We start from the raw sequence: 20,437 nt of genomic DNA on the forward strand, positions 1-20,437 counted from the left end.
ATTTCTATTTCAGATAAATGCTGTTCATCTGAACTTTCTATTCATTAAAGAAACTTGAAAAAAAATCTTTTTTAATCAGCAAATCAGAATATTTGACTGATTTATGAAGGATCATGTGACTGGAATAATGATGCTAAAAATTCAGCTTTGAAAAAACAGGAATAAATAACATTTTAAAACATATTCAGATAGAAAACAGTTTTTTAAAAATAGTAAAAATATTTCAGAATTTTACTGTTTTTTCTTCTACTTTTTTTTTTAATTCAGATGTTTTATAAATATATTTCAAGATATACAAAAAATGCCCAAAAATATATTTACATTTTTAGTTTAGTAATCAATAATTCTAAGGCAATTTTTTTAATAAGTTTATATATATATATATATTTGCTTGCTATCAAATTTCATTCACAGACTCGTCCATTGTTTGTCCAATGTCCGTTGTGACATTAAAACTTACGCTATCATTTGGTTTTACAAGACTTATTGCACTACGTCATTTGACATAAGAATTACTTGAATGAGTTAATGAAATCTTTCAAACTGTGAAATTTACGCTGGAAAAGCAGCATGAATATTCTGCCTAACACCTTTTCTGAAGACAGAATTTGATATGATTTTTGGACTAACTTTAATAGTAGGACATTGTCACTTTAAAGTCCTTTTAAAAAGAAGGACTGTCTCAAGCACAGATGATGCTTATTGAATAAGGCAAGGAAATGTATGAAAATATGCGCATAATGACTGAATTAAAAAAAAATTTTGCAATGAATGGGAATCACTAAATCGTCAATGAATACAGTCATATGAGATCAATTTGGGGTCATGCGTCAAGAACGATTACTTCCAGAACAACAGGAAGTGCTACACAATAAATCACAACAAAACACCAGATGGAAGTTAATTGCCTCTTATTTTGTTATCAATGCCTGTTGCACAAAGTGGAAGCAACTCCCAAGATCTCTGGTTTGCATGAGGACATCCGTTGACGTGTTCCACAACCTCTATGACTTGATGAAGTATTTTTATCCAAGGACGCGTTGAATCCTGACTGGTTTGACTGGCGAATGTGTGCGAGCACTGCTGATCTTAGCATCTTTCCCACCAGAGGTGTGGTCCTGCTGCTTTTTTTTCCCGAGGAGGATGTCTTATATTTCAGCAACTATTGTTCTCGGATTCCTCCTGGCAGCTATCCTTCTCTCACTTCCATATACACACATATCACTTCCTATAACTTGCTGACTTGATATGTGAATCTGAATCACTGGTTCTCAGTTCACAGAGAGTTCTGGGTCTATTCTTCTGCTTTCCTTTTTAATCAAGAGAAAAAATAGACTTTATGGTAACAATATAAATATAAATGCTAATGAAAAGAAATCATAGTTTCATAATATTCTAAAGGTTTTTATTAAAGGTATGTTTTATAGCTTTTATTATAATAAAACCAAGGTGAATATATGAAGGTGAAGTTCTCCATAGTTTAATTATAGTAAAATATATGTAATCGTGTAAAAATCTTTAGAATATTACGTATCTTGAAGTTATGATCAATGTTTTTAAAGATATACATACTGCCGTTCAAACGTTTGGGATCAGTAAGATTTTTAATGTTTTTTTAAATATTAAAAGTACAGAAAAAACAGTAATATTGTGAAATATTAACAAAATTTAAAATGATGTTTTTTTCTTTTATTATACTTTAAAATATAATTTATTCTTGTGATGCAAAGCTAAATTTTCATCATCCATTACTCCTGTCTTCAGTGTTTCATGATCCTTCAGAAATCAGTCTGATTTATTAACAATATGCCAATTTATTATCAATGTTGGAAACAGTTTATGCTGTTTAATATTGTTTTTTGCGACCTGTGAACCTATTTTTTAGGATTCTTTGATGAATAAAAAGTAAAAAAGAACAGCACTTATTTAAAATAGAAATACTTTCTAACAATATAAGTCTTTGACATCACTTTATATTAATTTAACACATCCTTGCTAAAAAAAAAATAAAAATAAAAAAAATAAAATAAAATAAAATAAAAATTACACACCTCAAACTTCTGAACGGTAGTGTATACTATTACAAAATATTTACATTTGAAATAAAAGCTGTTCTTTTTTACTTTATTTAAAGTGTTCCTAAAAATTAAACAGCATAAACTGTTTACAATATTGATAATAAATCAGCACATTAGAATGATTTCTGAAGCATCATGTGACACTGAAGACTGGAGTAATGATGCTGAAAATTCAGCTTTGCATTACAGGAATAAATTATGTTTTAAAGTATATTAAAACAGTAAACCATTATTTTAAACTGCAAAAATATTTTATAATATTACAGTTTCTTCCTCCTATTTTTGATCAAATAAATGCAACTTTGATGAACATAAGAGGAATTGATCCCAAACTTTTGAACAGTACAATTGTTTTAATTTAATTTAATTTATTTGAAAAATTGTTTTATTTTTCAGAAACAGTAATACATACATATATATATATATATATATATATATATATATATTTTTTTAAAATATAAAATGGCAAATTTTGATAAAACTTCATCAAGATCAAGTTTCAAAAAAGCATTAAAAACATCATAAAGGTAGCTAAAATTGTAGGTTTTATTTTTTATTTTAATTTAGACTAAATGGACTGAGTACATTAAACCCACAGAGAACTTTTGAATTTTCACATTTTAGATGAACTTTGCCTTCAAGCACCATTAGAAAGTCTTAAAATACACAGTCCTACCGCCATATCTGATGGTAAAACAAAAAACATTGAAAAAATTGAATCTGAACCACCTTTAAGTGAGTTTCATTGATGTCAGATGTGTTTGGGCTAAAATAATTCCATTTTATGGAACAGGGTCTGGTGTAAAAGTGAGAAAACCTTTGGAAGTACATCCACACACAGGTTACGATACAGTCAAATTTTCCGGCCCTCCCAGATCCAAGAAACCCCTGAGACAAAAAAAAACAAGGGAAATCAGTCAAAACACTTCTATTTAACATTAAACACAATCTGTTTGAAAAAAAACTCTTGCAGAGCAAAGTGAGGTGAGTGTTGTGTTTTTCTTCAGCTAAACTGTGGAGAAAGTCCCTCTTTAGCAGCTGTGAGGAAATTCCCTGGTATTAACAAAAGGTCCTCACGTATGAAGTTTGCATCATTACTTCACATCTCTGCCTCGCCATCTGTTTGGATAGCTTGAGTGCTTCCTGTCTGTCATTGTGCAATACTTAAAGAGGTTGTGAAGGTGCAGTAATAGAGGAAGAGAGAGAGGCCATGTTGAAAAGCATGTAGCTTCTCTATAACATGCCTTTTCCTATCCGATCATCACGTGAGGGCAATAGTTTTGTTGAAAACCACTTGTAAATATCCTGTTTGATCAAAGGTTAAGTCCGTGAAAAGAAGGAATTATGGTTTCCTATGCTGTACAGGAATTTTAAAATCACGCTACGTGCTGAAACCGACAGCGAGGATACTAGAGCAGACGGCAATAAATGTGTCATCGTTGCAGTCTTTTTTCTTGTAGCTGTTTCCGATGAAAATGCTTACTGCAAAACAAAAGCACTGAGTCAGCCAGAAAGAGATCTGGCACATGTAGCCTGGCTGCGGTTTGTGTCTTTCATTGTGCAAGGAGATGTTGTAAACACCTGTACAAGCTATAGCTGCGACCAAGACAGTTCACAGACCACCACTGTCAAGATCCAAACAGGACAACACATGAGCAGCATAAATGTAGTCTGTACTAATTGTGCACTACTTCCAAGTCTTTGTGTTTAAATCATTGTACACTGACAATCCTCATATTCTCTATTCTGCACATACAAATACTTAGCTATGATACATATGAGAAACAATGCTTTTTGGTGTAAAATATTTTTTTTTCAATGTAAATGTGGACGTGGATTAAATGTCAGAGCTTCGGGGTAGGGAAAACAAAAATTATGCAGACATCGTAACTGTTAACAAAAACAGCTGTGATATTTCACAATTGATCATTTTCATTCTCCCCTAAATGTCCTCTGTCTGTCTGTAATATTTGTCTAATAAAATAAGTCAAACTCCCTAAAACCAAAGGCTAGAAAGAGTTTCTTTGATGATGAACTGTAAGATTTTGGAATTTTTCCTTCTAGATATATTTGGATTTTCCTTTTAGATATATTGCTTCCAAGCAGACTTAATTAAAAAATCAATGATGGCATGTTTGTTTATTTATTTATTTATTTAGATTATTATTATTATGGTCTGTTGTGTATACCAGTAGTACATTTAAAGTAGTTTTATTTATTTATTTATTTAATAGCAACAACAACAACAACAACAACAACAACAATAATAATAATAATAATAATAATAATAATAACAATAACCATAACAATAACAATAACAATAACAATAACAATAATAATAACAATAACAATAATAATGTCTTGGGTACACCAGTAGTAAATTTAAAGTAGTTTTATTTATTTATTTACTTACTTGCTTACTCGTTTATAATAATAATAATAATAATAGCTATTATTATTTTTAATAATAATAATTATAATATGATCTTTTGTGTATACCAGTAGTAAATACTGTTGAATTTATTTATTTATTTATTTATTTACTTATTATGGTCTTTTGTGTGTACTAGAAATATATTTAAAGTACTTTTATTTATTTAATAATAATAATAATAATAATAATAATAATAATAATAATACAAATAATATGGCCTTATGTGTACACCAGTAGTAAATTTAAAGTAGTTTTATTTATTTATTTATTTACTTACTTGCTTACTCGTTTATAATAATAATAATAGTTATTATTATTTTTAATAATAATAATAATATGGTGTTTTGTGTATACCAGTAGTAAATACTGTTAAATATATTTATTTATTTACTTATTTATGGTCTTTTGTGTACACTAGTAATACATTTAAAGTAGTTTTATTTATTTATTTATTTACTTGCTTGCTCTTTTTTCTTTACTTACTCATTTATAATAATAATAATAATAATAACAACAATATGGTATTTTGTGTACACCAGTAGTAAATACTGTTGAATGAATGAATTAATTAATTCTTTTGCGGATACCAAACAGCAAATACTGTGAAATTTATAATTAGAATTGATCTTGATTTATGAGATTTGGCTTCAGAACTTCTATATATATTTTGTTCCAATATTTTGGAATTTATAATTGGACTTTATCTTTAGTTTATCTTGTATAAACTATTATATCCTGTTTGCCTGAGAAACACTTGATGTCTGACGAAGGCCTTGGAGTTTTTAAAGAAGTAAAGTTTAATAAAGGTAAATATTTTTTGAAAAGTTGAAGTGTAAGAAGTTTAGCAGAAAAAAATAATAATACATAAATCATGTCTACATATAGTCCAATCAAGTATTTGTCCAATTTTTAATTTTCTGATTTTTAAAAAAATAATAATTTTCAGATAATTTATAATTTATTATGCTTAAATATTAAATATTGAAATATTATTTTCATCATTAACTGTGACTGGTGCCCCTTAAAAGAAAAATTGCATATTATTTCAAAAAAGAAACTATACATAATTCATGAGCTTTGCAAAATGTAGTTTATAAAAAAATTTTTTGCACCTTTTGGTAATATCATCTACTAAACTAAGTCAAAGACTTGTAATGCTCTCAGATCGATTAACGTAATGAAAAAATGTAACAGCTGCACTGAAACTTGAAAAAAACATTTAAGAAAAACAAATGGAGCAGGTTTCTCATGAATCTGACACCTACTGTTCCATGGACGAGTGCCTCCCGCCATCAAGAGGAAATTACATGTTTACATGTAAGTATATGCAACTATAGGGGGAGTCCAGTATCAAATAGCACCTCTTAAGGAAGCAATTAGACATATTTTATGCTGTGATTTCTCAAAACGCTCAGGGTCAAACAAAACGAGTGTGCACTATACACCAAACAAGGGTTGCTATGAAGACAAATGCATTATATACAGTGCGAAGGCCTCCATATGCAATGATGGCATATTCCTTTTCATTGCAGTTCTATTACAGTTGCATCTGGCTGTTTGCCGACTATGACTTCAGTGATTCCATCATAGCTGGGAAAGTTTGGAAACCCCTGCCTCAGACATAAGTATGAACTTGTTTCAATACGGCTTATTTGAGGTTATAACGATGGGTGTTTTTTATACCTTCTTTTGGGATCGCCCCTATGACGTCATTATCGAATGATACCCAGCAGGGGAACAATTCACAAATCATGACACGGATTTGAATATGTTGACGTTTTTGAATGCATGTGGTGAACTAATAGTTTTACAACTAAATTTGTTAGTAAGGGGTTTTTTTAGGTGGTTTAAGGTCATTTCTTACTGACTGGAGCCAAAAGAATCGACCCTCAAGCATATTAAGATATTCTGGTTTCTTGATGTGGACATTCCATCAACATAATACATTTTATTTAATATATCTAATATAGTTTGCCGTGCACTACAAAACCATGGGATTTGTACATCTAAAAAAAATTACTTTCTTGAAAGTTAACTGAAATAAAATAAAATATATTTTAAAAAAAACTTTTATTTGACCAGTCGAAAGTAAAAAAAAAAAAAAAAAATCAGCTGTTTTCAACAATAATAAATGTTTTTTGAGCAGCAAATCAGAATATTAGCATGATTTCTGAAGGATCATGTGACTGGAGTAATGATGCTAAAAATTCAGCTTTGAAATCACAGGAATAAATTACATTTTAAAATATTTTCAAACAGAAAAAAGTTATTTTAAATAGTAAGAATATTTCAGATTTTTACTGTTTTTGCTGTTGTTTGGATCAAATAAATCCAGGCTTGGTCAGCAGATGAGACTTCTTCAAAAAACATAAAAAAATCTTACTGTTCAAAAACTTTTGACACCAATAATAATAAAAACTAAATTAATAAAATTAACTAAAATTACAATGAAAACTGAAAATATAAAAATAAAACCAGATTCAAATATGAATAAAAATAATTGTTTTATAATATATTAGTATAATATCATTGTTGTATTATATTTTTATATTTATATTATATTTCATAATGCAATACTAATATAATAACACTGCTGTATAATAACACTAATATAATAACACTGCTGTACTGTACATGTGAAAAGTGTAAAATAATCTCTGATAACAAGCCCTGCACAAAAGTAAATGGAAATTTAAGGACATTTATAAGATATTTTCACTGCACAGAAAAAAAATGGTGTAAAATGTAACAATTTTCACTAAGAAATTGCTAGTCAATTTCACAAGTAATCACAAATAACCCAGAAATTTTAAAGTGTTTGATCGAGTGAAAATTTTATAGTATTTTCCTGTAAAACATACTCCAATAATCTTTAGTTGCAACTTCAGAAAAATCATTTTCTACCATATGGCATACAAGAAAACTACAGATTATAAAAATCATATTACAATATCCTTGAGTCTGTGACACATTTTTACTTTTAGCAGACTCATGTTGATATACGTCTGTTGTCTTTGAGGGTCTTCTGGAGGTCCGTCTTTGATCGTGGATTAAAGGTCACTGGCAGAAGCTTTTCATTTTCCCTTAGATTCTTCACTAGACAACATGTTTGCTTTCACTGTCTCCAAAATCTGATTAAACCGACAAGACCTTTGAGCGCCGAGAAGAGTCCCGTAGAGGCCATAAGTCTGAGATCAAACGGAAACTGACATCACCTAAGTGGGGTTTAAGTTCACGATCTGTAACCACAAAGTCAACCCTGCACGAGTGCCATGCCGGCCACAAACCAATACTGCCATCCAAAACAAGATTTATCACTAAGGCAAGCATCACTATTGCTCACACTTCAGCTTTGGAGTTTGTAAACCACATTTTATTGGTGCTACAGATTTGCTACAGAAGTATTTCTCACACTTGTATTGTGCATAAACAATACTATGTGTCCTCCGTGCTTTACAGGTCACGTTACATCTACATATAGCAGACTGAAATGAACAATGCAACAAAGGAATACAACATTTAGTATCAGACTGACTCAAGAGGAATCTTCTTCCCAACTCTGGATTGCTCATGATGAATTTAAACCACATGCACATTTCATTTTCCATTACGGAAGAGGCTGGAGACCAGAGGGGGTCTCTGAAAGAAGCCATCAGTATCTGTCTCGCTGTAATCGTGCGCATCTGCAAAGCACATTTAGAGTGCAAATGATCTTTTAAACAAACCCACTCATGCATTAAGTCCAAAAGAAATCATTAATTTAATATATTTATGATTTTCGGTGTGTTTAGGATTTTCCAAAACTATCAATATTGGATGCACTGTGGATCAGGTTTGTGTGCAAGAGAAAGGAAATTTATCTCAATGTGTTAAACAAATTAAAGATGCGCACCATGAGAAAACAAACCAAAATAGCTATCGACAAAACAAAATTTTGTGATGTTTATGCTTAAAACAAGAAGAATACAATTCGCCAGTGGGCTAAGAAAAATAAACGTCATTCAAGACATACCACAAAATCAGCCTAAAACAATTAAAAAACTATTTATACACTGACTATTGACACTTAAACATCATTTTCATGTCAAAAAAAGGTTTTTTTTACATTGCGTATGTGCATATGCAATACACCTTGCAGAATTGATAAAATGTTGCTTATTTTACCAAAATAAGAGGGATTATACAAAATGCATGTTATTTTTTATTTAGTACTGACTTGAATGAGATTTTTCACATGTAAGATGTTTATATATAGTCCACAAGAGAAAATAATAGTTGAATTTATAAAAAAGTTTACATACACTTGATTCTTAATACTGTGTTTTTGTTTGCTTTATTTTTTGTTTAGTGATAGTTGTTCATGAGTCCCTTGTTTTTCCTGAACAGTTAAACTGCCTGCTGTTCTACAGAAAAATCCTTCAGGTCCCAAAAATTCCTTGGTTTTTCAGCATTTTTGTGTATTTGAACCCTTTCCAACAATGACTGTATGATTTTGAGATCCATCTTTTCACACTGAGGACAACTGTGTGTAATAGTTGCACAACTTTGTGCAACTATTACAGAAGGTTCAAATGCTTACTGATGCTTCAGAAGGAAAAACGATGCATTAAGAGCCAGGGGGTGAAAATTTTTTGAATTTGAAGATTAGGGTAAATTTAACTTATTTTGCCTTCTGGGAACATGTAAGTATCTTCTGTAGCTTCTGAAGGGTCGTACTTAATGAAAAAATATGAAATATTGTTCAAATTGATTTCAAAAGTTTAAACCCCTGGCTCTTAAAGCATTGTGTTTTCTTCTGGAGCATCAGTGAGCATTTGAACCTTCTGTAATAGTTGCATATGAGTTCCTCAGTTGTCCTTGTTATGAAAAGATGGATCTCAAAATCATACAGTCATTTTCGGAAAACTTTTGAATGGGGTAATTTTTTATAAATTCAACTATTATTTACTCTTGTGGACTACATGTAAATGTCTTTTATGTGAAATATCTTACTCAGGTCGGCACTAAATAAAAAATAACATGCATTTCGTATGATCCCTCTTATTTTGGTAAAATAATTAACAGATTTGCAGATTCTGCAAGATGTATGTAAACTTTTGACGTCAAGTGTATGTATACAAATTTAGCTTACATTAACATGTCATGGAGTTTTAGATATTCTTGCTGGAAAACAAGACAAAAGTTCAAGATAACACTACCTTGTATGAACAATGTCCTTTATCTGAAATGTCCTTTATGAACAATGTATTTTATTTTGAAAAATGATATCTGTACATATAGTGCAACAAACATTGTTATTTATGGTAAAAAAACAATCCCACAGTAGATAATAGCAGGTCACGTTCTTGACATTTCACCCGAATATTGAATGTTGGCCAAAAGAGACATCAGAGTTCTCAACTCTTGACCCAAGAGTTACACGCCCAGAAAAAAAGGTACAAAAGCGGTCACTGGGACAGAACCTTTCAAAAGATACACCTTTGTACCTCTTTTACCCCTACAGGGTACATTTTAGTACCTTAATGGTACATTTAGTTAAAGTGTACATATTAGTACCTTTCGAAACCGTACCTTTTTTGTTTCTGAGAGTGTATGAACAACTCTTGTCAACGCTCTTGAAAAGTGAGATCAGTAAACAATAATAAATCTGTCATCAGAATCACCATGAAATAACTACTAAGGAAGCAGCTAAAATGTGAACAAAGTTTGTCAGTCAGTGGTTGCTGAAGAAAGTGTGAACAGTTTTAAATGCTGAAATATTTCGGTTTCACTGCTCGTACTTCTGATTGGTTGGCAGTTAGTTTTTCTAAAAGTGTAGCATATAAAATAACTGAAAGCTCTCACCATGTTTGAAGTCATCTACTCCTCCTACTCCAAGAACATGAGGCAAGCTTACAGTGTCTTGTAGCTTATCCAGAGCCACCAGCCATGACACCTCATGTAAAGAAACCGTTGTACACAGACCCGGTTGAATAAACCTGTTAAATGATACACACAGACCATGTTAACCTGGATCTCCGCAGTTCTGTTCTTATAGAGGAATGTCTAGTGTAAACCATCTGAAGGCCCTGAGTGCACACTAGCTGTTTGCCCTCAGAAAACTCATTCTGTGTTAATGCAGCACAGACATGAGGAAGAGCAGAGCATGGAAAAACCCCACAAAGAGTTCATGTTTGTGTTGATACAGAGTAGATATATATAAAAGCTATTTTTAGCATATACAAAAGGTGCCAGCAAGTGCTTTTGATTTAACTCGGGTCTCTTGGGCCTCTACAGCTTCTGAAGGGCTGGATTAAATGAAAAATTATGATATTTAGGCAAAATATTGTTCAAACTGATTTCAAAAGTTTACACCCCTGGCTCTTAATGCATTGTTTCCTTCTGAAGCATCAGTGAGTGTTTGAAGCTTCTGTAATAGTTGCATATGAGTCCCTCAGTTGTCCTCGTTGTGAAAAGATGGATCTCAAAATCATACAGTCATTGTTGGAAAGGGTTCAAATACACAAAAATGCTAAAAAACCAAGGAATTTTTGGGACCTGAAGGATTTTTCTGAAGAACAGCGGGCAGTGTAACTGTTAAGGACAAACAAGGGCCTCATAAACAACTATCACTATTACAAAAAAAAAAAAACAAAAAAACACAGTATTAAGAATCAAGTGGATGTAAACATATGATACCTCTTATCATAAGTAATTAACAGATTTGCAGATTCTACAAGGTGTATGTAAACTTTTGACCTCATGTGTACGTATACAAATTTAGCTTACATTAATCTGTCATGGAGTTTTAGATATTCTTGCTGGAAAACAAGACAAAAGTTCAAGATAACACTACCTTGTATGAACAATGTCCTTTGGCTAACGACAAAAGCAGTAATAGGGAAAACATGTAACCTTTACTTATACTAACGTTACTCCTAATAGTTTACTTCCAATATTTTCAATTATATTTCTTCCACATTACAGTATAGACTGTTGACACTTGGGAAAGTGTTAATTGTTATGAAAATTATACAAAAGTTAACGTTCTGACTAACAGTAAATAGTAAATAAATAGTAATTAAAACAGTAATTCAAAATAATAATTTCCCCGTTTTTCTATTGATTTTGCTACGAACTATTCACTCATATAAAATTAAAATTTGACGTCTCCGCCACGTACCCTGTATCAGTCAGTGATGTTTTATAAAAACAATCAAATCCTATTAACGCTGCTGGCATCTAGTGGTCGTGCGTAATAACGCCAGGACGTTTGCGTCATTTTACGCCAGTGCACATTACTTTACGGTAAATGTCCAGTAGTAGCAGCATGGCGACTGCAGCAGCAACCGTAAACGATGGAGCTTCACATGAAAGTGATAAATGTAAAGAAGATGGAGATAATAAACCAATACCAAGCCAGAGTTCATCTAACGAACACAACACAGAACCGAAACCGGTGTGTCTCATAGTTTTAGGCATGGCAGGGTCAGGAAAAACAACTTTTGTGCAGGTATGACTGATTGACTAACACAACAGATAACACCATTTTTAAATTATATAACATTTACTTTATCGTAATAACATTCTGTCAGTGTTAAATGTGATATGCAATTCTGATAAGAAATTCAAATAATGACTGATCGTAAAGAAATCCGAATTAATTTATGATGGGCTTATATTATTTACATTATATGTATTATTTCTTGTTTCAACAGAGGCTCACAGCTTACCTGCACTCGAAGAAAAGTCCTCCATATGTCATCAATCTAGATCCTGCAGTTCATGAGGTCCCTTTTCCAGCCAACATTGGTATGTTACTGTTACTTCTATTCCAATAAAACCGTGCTGGTTTCTTTTTTATATATATATATAATGAGTTAATTAATTAATTTAGATGTTTTTATTTTTATTTAATTGCAAGACAAAAAAGAACATCAAGGAACAGTACTGCATTGAATACAATAACATAAAAGAAAGGAACAAAACAAAACAAAAACCAGTGACACCTCAGTCATAAAAATATCATCCTTAAGTAACTTGTTATTCTTATTGTTATAAATTAGTTTAAGAGATTTAACAGTAAGCAAAATCTCAGCAAGAAAAGCCTGAAAGCTAGGTAACATCTTAAGACATTTGTTTTTGTGAATAAAAAATGTACAGTGCAAAACAAGTTTACAAGCGTTCCACCGTTTTGAGAACGGAAAGATGATGTAACTTACTACGTTAATTCACATGGTGGACATTGTTTACATGTTTTAAAACAAATGTAAAAATCCAAACATATTTAATTCATAATTTTAGCGACGTACAAGTTGCTTTTGCCAGTTTACACTTGCTTTTTGCATTTGTTTGAATAAAAGAAAAATCTAAAATTCCCAATATAAAAGAAAAGTGATTTTAAACCAACTCATTGTGTGATATTGGTTATTAATAATGGAGAGACTTGGAAAATAATGAGTTGTTGAGTCCTGAAAGTTTTGATAACATATTTAATATTCAAAGTAATTTGATTACAGTGCCTTTATGCCAGAACAAGCTACTTTTGATATAAGAAGATTTAACTTTGATGTAATTTAAATTTATTAAAATTTATACAACCATTCTTTCTGGTCCTCAAATCTACCCAGTATCACATGGGAACCGTTTCACTCCATTGGTATCACTCCGCCTGCAGTATTTCTCAGAGCAAGTGTCATGGTGGATGCCCAAATCCACTGTAACTTTACAAATAATGCTGTTTCAGATATGCCCACAGAATTCCAGACTGAGTACTGGAACCGTGTGAAAGCAGTGCAGATTTTACTCAGGGTTATTTTACTGATTAACACACTGGATACTTTTGCTTCTGTTGTGTATAAATGGTCGTGATAGGTGAGCATCTTCTTAAATACATTAATGCCAATGATGTATTCTGATTGTTTTTTTCCTTACAGATATCAGAGACACGGTCAATTACAAGGAAGTCATGAAACAGTATCCTTTTAGTATTTAGTATTATGTGCCTCACTTTACAACAGATTTAAGCTTCTTCAAAGCCCACAGTCATGTAAAACTTGAAATATCAGCCAACTGTTGTTCAGCTGTTCAGCTGTTATATTATTTAAAATAGACATTACTGTTCATGGGTACATATTTTTTAAAATCCTCATCCAGTGAATCACAAATGACTGGAAAACTCATGGAAATTCATCGGTCAAAATCTATAGAAACCCAGCTTTAATTTAATTTCATCCGAGTGGATTGTCTTTGACTCTAGCACAGATATGGTTTAGGTCCAAATGGAGGAATCGTCACATCTCTCAATCTGTTTGCAACACGATTTGATCAGGTATTGCATTTGAAAAATCCAACAGATGTCACTGTTTCACACTTTCTCTTCCACATACTTACCATTTCTCTGTCTCCTCTGTAAGGTCATGAAGTTTATTGAGAAAAAGCAAAGTAACCACCAGTAAGTTTGTACTCGGTAGATTTGATGATGTCCTTATGTATTTTTTATTGCTACAGTCTCATGCATTAAATATTATTTTTTGCAGATATGTTTTGATTGACACTCCTGGGCAAATAGAAGTGTTCACATGGTCTGCATCTGGAACCATCATAACTGAAGCACTAGTATGATCACTCTTAGTCGTGATTGCTATTACTCCGGATTTCTTGGATATTGCTTCATTTGGAGAATAAATATTATATGTTTCCTTTCTAGGCCTCTTCTTTCCCCTGTGTGGTTATTTATGTGATGGACACGTCTCGAAGTGTAAATCCAGTCACTTTTATGTCCAACATGCTCTATGCCTGCAGGTCAGTGTCTCAGACTTGTTTTTATTTTGGAAGTATAAACTGCATAAAACTTTTTCATGTTGTGTTTTCAAGTTCAGAGCACTGTGTACTTCTGCAGTTCTTAGTGTTACATTCACACTGTATAATTCAGTGTTAACAGCAGCATGAAAGTTATGTCATGATTTCAGTAGATCTTACCAAAATGTCTTGTTTCTTTCCAGCATTCTCTACAAGACTAAGCTACCTTTCATAGTTGTCATGAACAAGGTAAAAAAAAAAATAAAAATAAAAATAATAATAATAGTAATAAAACTGTCATGCTAATTTGTATTGGTCAGCTGATAACTGATATCTAGAAAGCATGATGACTAATATATACATTAGTGTACAAGTAAATTAGATGTATGCAGTATTTCTTAAATAAAATTATTTGTTCAAATATATTTAAAACCAATTAAAATGTAATTTAATTAAAAATAATAAAAAATGTATTAATAGTTCATCATTTTAAACTATTCTGCAAAACATGTATTTTTCTGTATCTTCATCAGACCGACATCATCGATCACAGTTTTGCAGTGGAGTGGATGCAGGACTTTGAGGTGTTCCAGGATGCTTTGAATCAGGAGACGTCCTATGTTAGCAACCTGACACGCTCTATGAGTCTTGTCCTGGATGAGTTCTACACCAACCTGAGGGTGCGTCTAAAGCTCTGGTCCGATTAAACTGCATTATTATATGTTCTGGATGATTGCTATATAGTTGCTTAATGGCCCAAGCTAAAGAGCTCAGCTTTAGGTATCCATTATAATCTCAAGATATGTAAATGTAATTGCTTAGAAAAAAACAATCTGTCAGTGTCTGAAATGTATTGTTGGGTATGAAGGTCACAGTTGTAATCAGTCTTTTTTAGCAGGTTGTTTTTTTTCTCTCAGTCTAGTGCCTTTGCAGGAGCATTACAGACTCTCTTTGTGTCCTGTAGGTTGTCGGTGTGTCTGCAGTCACGGGTTCTGGGCTTGATGAACTGTTCGTACAGGTTGCTGATGCTGCTAAAGAGTATGAAACGTATGTATCCCAACACTATGCAATGAAAAAATTCAGACTTCGACTATAGCACCTTAGTGGCTTTACGCTGTCTACCAGTGTTGTTATTGTTGATTACTACTAATAATCGCTTAAATGTATTTAAAATCATTTTTGTTCATTGAAATAAAGTTAAAATAAAACAAATATTAATTAAAATAATTAAATCAACTGACTAAAATGTATTTAAATAAGTTGAGGTACTACAATTACTAAAACTGAAATTAAATTAATATAAACAGACATAAAGCATATAAAAAGTAATAAAAACTGGCAAAACATAATAAAATGACTAAAATAAAAAATATATTAAAAAAAAGAATTAAAAAGTTAGTAAACAATATAAAGTATGTAAATAATAAAATAAAAAACTGCACTTCAGAATAAAATTGTTCACATATTGGTGTAAAATTGACTTTGAATGGGCTGTTTTAGAATATTAAATTAATCGCACAGCTGTATAGGTGTTAGAAATAAATTATTCTTTTAACTAGAAGGCCAAAACAAAGTAAGACATACATTTTAATAGCTTTCTAATAGCACTTCCAGCTTCATTTATTAAAATGGGAATAGGAGAAGTTTCATTTTAATGTGAATTATAATAACATATTGTATGTCTTGTTAAGGACATTATACATATGTGACCCTGGACCACAAAACCAGTCATAAGGGTCTGAAAGAGACCCTGAAAGCTGAGTAAATAAGCTTTCCACTGATGTATAGTTTGTAGGAGAGGACAATATTTGAGATAATTGAGATACAACTATTTGAAAATCTCGAATCTGAGGGTGCAAAAAAATCTAAATATTGAGAAAATCGCCTTTAAAGTTGTCCATATGAAGTACTTAGCAATGCATATTACTAATCAAAAATTAAGTTTTGATATATTTATGGTAGGAAATTTACAAAATATCTTCATGGAACATGATCTTTATTTAATATCCTAATGATTTTTGGCGTAAAATAAAAATTCTAATAATTATAATAATTGCTACAAATATACCTGTGTGACTTGCGACTGGTTTTGTGGTCCTGGGTCACATATATTTGAAAGATAAATGAATGGTTTTCTGCAAACATTTGATGAGTTTTACTCTCTTGCAGAGAGTATCGCCCTGAATATGAACGTCTGCACAGGGAGTTGGTGAGTAATCATTGATGTGGGCTGATGTACTAGTCATAAATCAGCTGGCCATGTCTTGCAAAGATTCTTCCATCTCTTATTAAACTATATATATGTTTTTTTAGTTAGTTTGTTTTTTATTTTTTCATTTGAAAGGCAAATAAAAATGTCCCTTTTTCATTCCATAAGAAAAGGTCACGTCTGACTGTTATTAATGCTTTCATCTCATACTCAGGCTGAAGCTCAGAGTCAGAAGCAACAGGAGCAGTTGGAACGCCTTCGGAAAGACATGGGAGCGGTTCCCATGGAAACTGCAGTTCCTACCGGTACATTCATTCAGAACAGTCACGTCTGTTCATTCAAAAAAGATATTTCTAAGTCATTAATCAACTTTGAACTCTTCACATATAACGTAAGATCTGATCTTTAGATGAGAACAGAAGTGATTTTTAAATGTCTTTTACATTTTGCTCTAAGAAAGAGTGGGTTTGGTAACACTACTGTTCAAAAGTTTAGGGTTGGTGAGATGTTTTGAATATTATGGAATATTATTACAATTTAAAATATGTTTTCTAATTTAATATATTTTAAAATCTAATTTATTCCTATGATGCAAAGCTGAATTTTCAGCATCATTACTTCAGTCTTCAGTGTCACATGATCCTTCAGAAATCATTCTAATATGCTAATTTGCTGTTCAAGAAACAAAAAAATTGCAACATTATACTATAAATGTCTCTCACTATTGATCAATTAAATGCATCCTTGCAGATTAAAATGTTTTATATTATATGTCTTTATAATTGAAATTATTTGCTATCATTTTTCTGCATTCAGCTGGACTTTTGATCCTTCATTAACATCATCTCCTGTATACTGTATACGCTGGCACATCCGGTTATTTTATTTTTCAGAAGCGCCAGATCTTGCTGGGCCCAGTGATCTCATCTTTACCCGCGGCAACCCTGATGAAGCTGATGAAGACGTAGACAGCGATACCGATGATATTGATCACACAGGTGAGCTTACTTCAAATGGCCCCTGAAGAACCATAATCGCTATCACCCCATGTGACTCCTGTGTTTATGATGTCACTTTTTCCCCTACAGTCACAGAAGAAAGTAAAGAGTCTGGTGCTTTCAAAAACTTTCTGAAGGAGAGAAGGGAAATAGTGGATGTGCGCAACAGGAAGTCAAAGTGAGGGCAGGAAATGGTCATTATGTATGTAAACCTTTCCGAAACACACTTGAGTTTGACCCCTGAACATCGACACTTTGAAAGACTTTAAAATAATAAGTTACAGCTCATTTGGAGAGTGTATGCTACAACTGTAGCTACCTGCTGCCACATCATCTAGTATGCACTGAGATTTCAGATTTGCAAATAAAAAATATTGTATTAGAATGTAAAAACAGTATGTTGCTTCATGCACAGATTAAGAACTGTGTTCAAAACCAGTCAGCATGGATTTGAATATCTTGGGTCTTCATTAAGCATGTGTTCAAACAACTGTATTCAGGCAACAGTTCTGCATTATATATTTATTGCATTTATATAGTTTTTGGCTGTTAATAAAAATGCTTCGCATTTCCTAACAACCTGAAACAAACCAAAATCTGCAAATTCTGACTTCCTGTCTCTTTAAAGTTCATGTTTCTATGATTGGAAATAAAATATTTTTATATATACACAAGATCTGCCTTGCTGCAAACTTTCTGCTTTGTCTTTTCATAATGCTTTTCAAGTAAGAAGCGTTCAGCGTCTTCATATTGAATGGAGCAGAGCGTGTGCTGAGCTGACGGGTGGGCAGTAGTGGTTTTGCAGCCATATGGCAGAGGGATCCAGTGGGTGTAGTAAGACTGTGGGATACAGATTTTCGCCTTCAGCCCCTCTGTTTCATGAATTAAGATTCTTGTAGACCTTTACATGTGTGAAATACCACTCAGTGAGACCTTCAGCTTACAGTTTCTTTGAATGTGAGGACTGGAGAGGTAATAAAAAGTCACCTTTCAGAGTCTCAAACATGTATTTCCTGCTCTTTTGTTCCCAGTACAGGTGCTGGAATGACCTTCATTTTATATAATTTGCATGCTGAAACTGCATTCAGCTGTTGAATTAGTTAAGTGCTGCTTGACATTTGTCTTAAAAGAGAGAGCGAGATGTTTTTGGACAATTGAATTCACCCTTCCACAAATTAAGGCCTTAGAATAGATGCAGAATATCCTAAATTCTTAAAGTCATGACATTACATGTTGCAATCTTGCTCAGTATTTTTGGAACATTTACTTTGATACATTTACTTGAGATGCAAAATGAAGATATGAAGTCAAACTGAACAAAATTAAGTGCTTAAAACACCTTGTGAGATCAGATGGTACGGTAAAAGTTATTTCCATATGGTTAGGAGCAGAAATATTCAAGCTGTTAATTTTAGTAAAATTAATTAAAGTACTGGCAATCTGTTGGAAACTGTATGTTGCTTGCTTGTAAGTGTTGCTAATATAATTTATTGTGTGCTGTCTGGACATTTACAGTGCCTTGCGAAAGTATTCATACCCCTTCTTTTTTCACATTTTGTTATGTTGCAACCTTATGTTAAACTGTTTTAAATATTTTTTTCCACATCAATCTATACCCCATACACCGTAATGGCAAAGCAAAAAATAGGTTTTTATCATCTTTGCGAACTGATTACAAATAAAAGACAAAATAAAATTATTATTAAAAAAATAAAATTATTTATTTGCATAAGTATTCATACCCTTATCTGTGACAGTTGAAATTTAGCTCAGGAGCATTCGTATTGCTTGTAGATGTTACTACACTTTAAAAGGAGTTAACCTGTGACAAATTCAGTTGAATCTGTATGATTTGGAAAAGCACACACATCTTAAAAGTTCTAACAGCTGAAAATGCATATCAGAGCAAAAACCAAGCCCTGATGTCAAAAAAACTGCCTGTAAAGGTCAGAAAGAGGATTGCATCAAGCTACAAATTTTGTGAAAGAGCTCAGACAACATTCTGCTGCATTGAAGACTCGCAAAAGCGTGTAGCCTCCATTATCCTTAATGGAAGAAGTTTGGAACAGCCAGGACTCTTCCTAGAGCTGACCTCCTCGCAAAACTGAGCAAGTGATGGAGAAGGGCTTTGGTTAGATTGGTGATCAAGAAGCTGATGATCATATGTGGAGATAGTAGGAACCTGCAGAACACTCCATTGATCTGGGCTTTATGGTGGTGTGGCAAGACTCAATCCTCTCCTCATTGAAGACACATGAAAACCCACTTGGGATTTGCAAAAACGCACCTAAGGGACCCTCAGACTGTGAGAAACAAGATTCTCTGGTCTAATGAACCTCAATTCCAAGCATCATGTTTGATGGAAACCAGGTACGGCACATCACCTGCAGAGTAGCATCCCAAAAGTAAAGTATAGAGGTAGCAGCCTCATGCTGTGGGGCTGTTTTTCAGCAGCAGGGACTGAATGACTTGTTAGAGTAGAAGAAATGCTCAGTGCACCAAAATATTGAGCTAGCATTAATGAAAACTCGATCTAGAGCATTCAGAACCTCAGACTGGGCAGAAGGTTCACCTTCCAACAGGACAATGACCCTAAGCACACAGCAAAAGAGGCTTATAGACAACTCCGTGAATGTCCCTGAGTTGCTCAAGAGCCTGGGCTTGAACCCAGTCAGATATTTCAGGAGAAACCTGAAAAAGTGTATCTGCCCCCATCCAAGCTGACAGACCTTGAGAGGTGAAGAGGTGAGGAGAAGAATGGCAGATAATTGCCAAATGCAGATGTGCAAAGCTTGTTGCATCATACCCAAAAAGATAAAGGGAGAAAGCATGAGCTGAATGGAAGCAGGAAGTCTTAGGACGCCTACTATAATTGCATGTCTGGGAGGAAGAACATTGCCTGGTGAGATGCAAAAGTAGGTCATAACTGGTTCTTACC

General features: G+C 32.7%; 1 protein-coding gene across 1 annotated transcript; it reads left to right on the forward strand.

Moving 5' to 3' along the window:
* Positions 1-11,798: 11,798 nt before the first annotated feature.
* gpn1 (GPN-loop GTPase 1) lies at positions 11,799-18,175 on the forward strand. Its single transcript, XM_051132556.1, has 14 exons — positions 11,799-12,004; positions 12,210-12,303; positions 13,428-13,467; positions 13,756-13,822; positions 13,908-13,945; positions 14,031-14,109; positions 14,201-14,295; positions 14,496-14,541; positions 14,826-14,972; positions 15,257-15,339; positions 16,462-16,501; positions 16,716-16,806; positions 17,395-17,499; positions 17,590-18,175. Exons 1-14 carry the CDS (start codon positions 11,804-11,806, stop codon positions 17,679-17,681), a joined length of 1,218 nt encoding a protein of 405 aa, XP_050988513.1. The 5' UTR covers positions 11,799-11,803; the 3' UTR covers positions 17,682-18,175.
* The last annotated feature ends 2,262 nt before the right edge of the window (positions 18,176-20,437 follow it).

Source organism: Labeo rohita, chromosome 17, assembly GCF_022985175.1.
Source record: "Labeo rohita strain BAU-BD-2019 chromosome 17, IGBB_LRoh.1.0, whole genome shotgun sequence".
Classification (NCBI taxonomy): domain Eukaryota; kingdom Metazoa; phylum Chordata; class Actinopteri; order Cypriniformes; family Cyprinidae; genus Labeo; species Labeo rohita.

Bases quoted from the DNA above. Each gene is read 5' to 3' on its own strand.
- gpn1 (XM_051132556.1), top strand. From the start codon at position 11,804: ATGTCCAGTAGTAGCAGCATGGCGACTGCAGCAGCAACCGTAAACGAT. The intron at 14,296-14,495 runs GTCAGTGTCTCA...GTTTCTTTCCAG, and splicing joins AACATGCTCTATGCCTGCAG to CATTCTCTACAAGACTAAGC. The intron at 14,542-14,825 runs GTAAAAAAAAAA...TATCTTCATCAG, and splicing joins TCATAGTTGTCATGAACAAG to ACCGACATCATCGATCACAG.